The sequence below is a fragment of the Ceratosolen solmsi genome, unplaced genomic scaffold (genome assembly GCF_000503995.2).
Source record: "Ceratosolen solmsi marchali unplaced genomic scaffold, CerSol_1.0 scaffold7, whole genome shotgun sequence".
Lineage (NCBI taxonomy): Eukaryota > Metazoa > Arthropoda > Insecta > Hymenoptera > Agaonidae > Ceratosolen > Ceratosolen solmsi.
The window spans coordinates 3,530,497-3,538,184 of NW_011948413.1; the positions used below are offsets into that span (position 1 = coordinate 3,530,497).

The 7,688-nt window shown below is 26.4% G+C and overlaps 1 protein-coding gene across 1 annotated transcript in view; it reads right to left on the bottom strand.

Moving 5' to 3' along the window:
- Positions 1-7,688, bottom strand: part of LOC105367630 (protein still life, isoforms C/SIF type 2) — a 37,534-nt gene that overhangs the window by 19,540 nt on the left and 10,306 nt on the right. Inside the window, exons 4-8 of the mRNA XM_011506397.1 lie at positions 7,246-7,389; positions 6,666-6,848; positions 5,431-5,685; positions 4,117-4,287; positions 3,289-3,475 (exon numbers count right to left, since the gene is read on the bottom strand). Coding sequence (XP_011504699.1) covers positions 3,289-3,475; positions 4,117-4,287; positions 5,431-5,685; positions 6,666-6,848; positions 7,246-7,389 — 940 coding nt within the window. The remainder of the gene's footprint in view (positions 1-3,288; positions 3,476-4,116; positions 4,288-5,430; positions 5,686-6,665; positions 6,849-7,245; positions 7,390-7,688) is intronic.

Sequence of the window (7,688 nt, forward strand, 5' to 3'; positions counted from 1 at the left end):
CCAGCATTTCATTATTTCGAATTATGCTGCTTTTATATACATCAATGCTGAACTTGCTAGAATTAGTTTATTGAAACATACTAAAGTAGGTAAAAAGATAGAAAAAGAAAACTATTATCTTAATATGATGAGGGAAATTTTGATTTGAAAATATAATCCAGTTTATATTTAATCTAATAAATACGATCCATGAATGACAAGGAGTACATTAATCTCTTGTCTAATCGCCTTCCTGGTGAAACTTTATATTAAGAGAATTATTTATTTCTCGCTGCAAAATAATTAAAATTCGATAACTTCACTAATTAGTGCTATATTTATTTGTATTTATTACTGAGAATTATTTTTAATTTTACATTGAAATAATTAAAATAACGTATAAGATAAAAAATATTATATATAATACTGAAAATTCATTTGATTTCCAATTAAAAGATTTAAATATCTATAATTAGATAAACAAATTTATTATTATTAATTGTAGTAATTTGAAATTATAAATCGATAAATTAAGGAAATTGGTAAGAACTATGAATTACTTTTATCAGGTAATAAAGGAATTTAATTTATCTGATTATTGTATTTTGTACATTGTATAACTATGAAAATTTAAAATAATCGATATCCGACAAACAGCGTCACGCAAAGACGAGTTATTCTTTATCGCAGTCACACGGTGCCGAAAGAAAGTTCATTAAATGAATTATCGACATTTGTCTATTTGAAAAGGCGTGAAAAATTTGAAATACAAGAGAACGGAACATAGATTGAAAAATTGCAAAGCAAGAGAAACGCAAAAAGAACTTTTGTTTAATGCAAAAGAAATAATTTTAAATACGATTAAATAAAATGTAAAATAGAGTTTCTTAGGATGAATGATAGTATTTCTCAAGTAGTTTTAAGTTTATTGCAGTCAAATAAGTGATAAGAAATTTAATATAAATACGTTAAGATTGAATAAAAACATTCTTTCTTATTTATTTACATGGCTTATCTTTAAAATAAACAAATTCAATTACAAAAATAATAAATTAAATATGGAATAGTCTACATATACATCTTTCAATTTAAGTTTTTAATATAACTTTAAAATCGAATTCTTTTAATTTATTATTGTCTAATAATAACCGCATTAAAAGATTAGAATATAATCTCCTGTTTTGAACATTCTACATTTAAAAATGGATGGAAGAAGCCATTTCCAAATTCAAATTTAAAATTTGAAATTATTGTATTGGAAAAAGAAAAGAGAAATATTTTAGAAAAATGAAGCAAATAATAATTCTTGATCGACACTATGTAAGATATATGAGCTGTCAAAAAAATAATTGTAGAGAGATAACATTAAACACAGATGACAAATGAAAATTTAGAGACAGAGAAAGTTGTATTAATAGCGTAATCTTGTTGCATATATCATACTTCATTATATGAATTAAACACATTAATATAAATTAATAAAAATCAAATTTGAAATAAAAAAAATTAAAAAAAAAAGTGTAATTCAAAACAGATTTACTAATAACAAGAAATTAACAAGTCACACTTGCAATATAAAATTACTAAGCTAATTTGTTTTGTTATGTAAGAAATGATCAGTTGATATGCACAAATCATATTTCTTTTTCTTTGTAATACCTAATTGTTATCAGAAACGTTCTAATCCGCTTGCTCAGTGACGTTGTCGTGACAATTAACATTGTATTGGACATAAATAAATCAATATTTTCGCATCTGACTACGAAATTCCCCCTGACTGAAGTGATTTGGCTTGATTTTATTTTACTGTGTGCTGATTATATAACTAACTAATAATTTTTGATAATTCTAATTTTACTTTTCAAATAATTATAACTCATATTTTGTCAAAATTTGTTATTTTATATAGATTATATAGTAAATATTATTTAGACATTTTAAAGCGTGTATTCTATATAAAAAAAAAACAAATTAAAATTGATAAAATTGATAAAATAAATGATAATTTACAATTATGACTGATTATTAACTTAAAGAATTTTCTAGGTTAATATCTGTATTCTTGGAGAACAAATATAATACGGTAAACTATATTTTCGAAACTGAAAATTCATTAAATTTCTGAATATAAATACTAGGTAATGAATAATTCTACTTCAAATTTAGCTGAACTATTTTAATAAAAGTCACAATTTCTCCAATAATGATCGTATTAAAATAATATTAACTTTTAATCAAATTTAATTAAAATATATTTTAAGAAAGTTTTTAATAAAATTGTTGTAATAAGATGCAGATCATAACTATGGACATTATTTCATAAATTTTATTTAATGGCTAAAAACTATTATGCAGACTTAAAAAAGTATCTTCTAAATTGTTAGACATTTAGAGAATTTCGATTTTTTAACAAACCCTTTAAGCTCTATTCTTATTCTGTTTTATGTTAATTTTATTTTTATATTATTAAAAAAAATTTTTAATTTATTTATACAATTTAAATTTATAATAACAAATTCACTCAATTTCTCACAATTCAATTATGAATAATTCATTAAGTTATCGTATAATTATATAATAACAAAGAAGAAATATTCAAATTTAAATAAGTTCTATCAATAATAGAAAGAACAACAAAAATGTTATGTAATATTATAAAAGGCCCCTTAAATCAGAATATATATATTATTTACTTAATTATTTCCTTACCTACAGAAAAACAAATAAATTTTGTTTTTTTATTTTATTTATATTTTTCTCTCATTTATAATATTTTAATTTATTAAGAGGATTTATTAAATAATTGAGTTGCAAAAATGGTTTCTGATTAAAGATTGAGATTATAATTTTGAAAAATACTAAATTTTAATATATTTGAAATATATATATGGCTGAAAACAAATTTGAATCGATGATAAAACATAAAATTTTATCTTATTTAGATTTTTAATTATAGAATATTTAATATTATAGAGCTTCATATTAAATATATTTTGCATTACAATTTACTCGAACTAATCAGTGATTTTAATTAAGTGATTCTTTTTTTAATGCTTTTCTACACTTATTGTGTGATGAAATATATTCTACTACAGTAGCAAACATATTATAAGATTAAAGGAAAATATATTAAAATATTTAAATTGATATTGTACGAGAAGCAACAACAATGCACTAAAGTATTAATATAAAAATAGAACATACATTTTACTGGTAATTGGTTTCTCACTTTACGAACGAATTTATAGATGACCAGTAAAGACTCCCTGCGTATGAAATTAAATTAGCTGAAAAACAATTTGTACTTGCCATTCTGCATTGCAACGCTCTTATCCTCAACCCTGCTAACGTAACAACAGAGTTCATCCTGTCGATCTGCATTCTCAATAAGTTCAGCTTCCACTGAGAATCCCCACATTTGATCAAGCGTGTTCCTCTGCAACTCTACTTGATAGAGAATCTTGGCGCAAACTTCGACGACCTCGTGCGTATGAAGCTAATGGGATTTGATATTGCAGATTAAGTTAGTTGTGCTATAACTAAATTCTCTTGATTGATATTTCTTATAAAACTTTTATTGATAAAAATTTCGTATCTATTTACTGAAAATTTAAGAATTTAACTTTTTTAAAATTTTCAGCGCCGTTTTAGTTTCATCATTTGTTTTGTAACTCAATACAGCTTTTTTATAATAATTTAACACACAATTTTAATAAATTAAAATATTATTCAAATTTAATGATATGAAAAAATTTACATGTCAATATCAGAAAATTGAGAATTATCAAATATATATATATATGTGGTTGAATAGGTAATCTTTAAAATATGGACAATATGTATTTAACGAATGATCAAACGCATTGGTAAGAATATTTCTTTTATAATTTATATTAAAATACTTGTAATAACTACAGTTATTAGTGCTAAGTTAAATAAATTTTAAAAATATTAGAGGAAGAAAATCTTATTTTTCGATAAATATTGAGAAAGTAATTTAGTAAAATCATTTTATAGAAAGTTGTGTGCATTGTTGAAAATTCAACATTTCGTTTTTGTGCGGAAAAAAGTCCTAAGATATAACTGTACAAAATATAAACATTCATTTTATTTGATAGTATATACTAAGAAACTTACGTAGGGTTCTATAGCATCAGATCTATGTGGCACGAAATAATTATGATCTTCCATGTCTCGGCGTTTTTTCACTCGGACAAAGTGTTCCATTGCATTCAAACCTTTTCTGCTACATGCGCTAGCGAAGAACTCTTCAACAGTCATTCCGTCTCTCAGGAAAACCGATACGAGCTACAACAGCAATAATAATCATAATTTCACCGTCATAAAAATGAAATTTTACATTCTTAACTAAATCATCGATTTTAATGTGCGTGAGAGGAATATTTATGAAATATTTATTACAAATTATACGAAAATTTATTAAAATTACTTATGGGTAGATAGTGATTATATAAGATAGTATCTTTAATTTATTTTTCTTATGAACATAATCATAATAATTCTGCATCAATGAAAATTTTTATAATGATTTATAATTTATTTATTCTATTATTGTAAATATATTATAAATGTATAATAAAATAGATATATTATTATTACTACATATTATTGATTATTTCATAAATTGTATATTTTTAACGAATAAACTGCAAAAGTTCCAAGATGTGAGAAAAATTAATAAAATTAAGCATTAATTGACTCTAAATATGTCATTTATATTATTTTCTTTGTTAAGAATATTTCGTTTATATCAAAATCATTATGGTTATTGTTCTTACAATGAAATTAGTTTCTCAAAGTTCCGAATAATTTCATTGACTTCAAAACATAAGAAATGTAATTTTGTATTATATAATTTTTTATATTGCTACTATAATATTAAGGAACTACTTTTCAAAAATTTTTATTTATATTTATTCTAAATTATTCAGATGTAGATTTTGAATAGCCTAAATTTGAAAGAATAAACTTGTAATATAAAGTTGGTAGAATTTATATACCTTGGATTGCTTATTATTCATTACGAACAGTGTTCAAATTGCCAACTGACTCATTAATTAAAAATAAAATAATCGATTTAAAAGAAGAATATTGAAATAAGACATTAAATGCATGATTGGGGGGGAGGGGGGGAGCAAAAACTTGCTCGTAGATTAAAACTGAATTTTATTAAAATGAAAAGTAAAAAGTATGGAAAATAGAGAAAATGTGCTCCAAGACACGGCTACTCAGGGATTAATTAACATCCATTGAATAAATAACGAATAGAATCGATTGTTTAATTGACATTCTTGGCATCCCAAGAATCTGCGATAGGCTAGGCATCGATAATATTCAGAGTCGTGCCGAATTCTCTAATATTGACCTCGTAGTCACCTGATGAAGAGGAAAAAGATGAAATTCTTGAAATGCAAAGATAATATTACTAACCTGATTCTCAGGTACAGTTACTTTAACGTTCTTCTCCTCGTCCCTGCAAGACGTCTGCAGCGATCGCCTGCTGGAGCTGCTGTTGGAGCGCGATAATAAGGGCGGTCGCCGCTTGGTTGCCCCGCGTCCCGCTAGCAAATTATTCAGGAGCGAGGGGCTTCGGGCGCATATAAACGCGTGGAAGGAGGACACCGTGAAGACGCCCAACTTGTTCAGGGTCTGCTTCGTTGCTCGTGAAACGTGGGTGAGTAAACTCTGCGAACAGCCAGGCGACCATTTGCCACCTCGTCATTTCCCATTTCGGAACTCTTCCCCTTCCATCGCTTATTATAAATCCGTCGTCAACTTTTTTTCTCCTCTTTTTCCTTATTTTTGGCAACCGGATTGCCGTATGCGGGATTCTTTACTTTTTTCGTACAAACTTATCGTGTCGGGATTCAGTTTATTTTCTTATGCCGTACTTAATAGATATTGTTTTTAGAAACGAAGTAAAATATTTAAGGATGGAAGAAAAGGACGGCTTATACAATTTTGCATTTCAATAAAATTTGAAACACGATGAATTGATGATAATTGTGTATTGAGAGTATTTAGTATTTATTTACATCGATATTATTTTAATATTTTAAGCTCTTTGTTTTTCATCGGTATTATTGAAGCTATCGATTATTTGTATATGAAAATTAATGTGAAAAATTGAGAAATTGTTATGGTGCAGTAACGCAAAAAATTGGGATTAAAACTTTGCAATCGAAAATGTGTGGGGAATTTTAAGTTTTAAGCATATGTATACATAACTCACGTTATCTGAAAACTTTAAGGATACTTTGCTAAACATACTTTACAGCTCTGAGTTTAAATAATTGTTGTTATGAAATTGAGTATTCTTTAAATTCCCAAGAGTTTTAGACATTTCTCATTTAGAAATGAACATGCCATTAAAAGCTGAGAAGACAGAAAAATTTTTTAAAACAATTTATAACATTAATTTACATGGATTTATAGATAATAAAATTGTCACATTAAGTTGCAATTATTATTTATTTATTAGAATTTTAATGCCTAATAATAAGATAGTTATGTATTATTCATTATTTTTAATCAAAGATTATTCTAGTAAAATTTAATTACAGCTCATAATCATCGTATATTCGTATATTTATTTCTATATCAAGTTAAATTATGAAAGAAATTGAGTAATTAAATTTATATACATTGTGTGATAATTAAATTACCTTGGGATTAGGGAGTTCGCCACTTTGTAAGCTTGCCATGTAACACCTAAGACGGAACTGCTCACAGTGTAATCGTTCGAGGTTTTCTTCATACTGCATAATTTGATTGTTTATCTGCTGTTTTGTATCAGCGTCGGGTACCACAGACTGTTGTAAATCTGCCATATGTCTCATATTATGATCCTGAAAATTTTCATGCTCAGTTCTATCTAACTAATCGCTACAATACAGTTTCGAACTAAAAAAGTTCTTTAAGTCATTGCATAAGAATAGATTATTAAGAGGAGGTCGGCTTATGCAACTTTATTTGACATTTTCTTATATCTTTGGCACGGTGTTTGTACTTTTACAAAAATTAAAATGTAAATTTGTAGGAATAAAAAGACAGATTTTATTTATTCACATTTATACTCTATGAATTCTTCTATATCAATGCCACATCATAGTAATAGATTATTAATACGCCATTGCATATTAAGAAATGAAAATCATTGAAACTGTATAAATGATTAATTGTTCATAAAGCAGCCATTTATCATATATATGAATAACAAATGTGACATCACAAAATTTGACTTACCGATTCAATGGTTTTATCCAATCGGAAAATCTCTTCTTGGAGAAGGTGCAGAGTACCAGTTTTACCACGATGACGAGCAAAGGCTGCCGCACAAGCTGAATGTATACTGTTCACCCAGTTCTCGAGTTCCACTTGACATGGAGCCTTGACAAACAAGATTAAAATTCATTTAATCAGTGCAAAGAACTACGGACTGTCGCTGTTGCTACTAGAGACAAATAATTGTGTTTGCGAATATTATCTTTAGTTTTTATTCTCTACTCTTTTATCCGACGTTCGCGCATTTATGAATAATGGAAATTCTATTAAATAAGGACGTATATATAAGACATTGTTAATTTTAAGATATCCGTCCGAAAACACATGTACTTTCCAGACTTGGACATAAAAAGATATCGAATTGTCAAGCTTCGATTACTATCTCTGACATACTTAGGAACTTC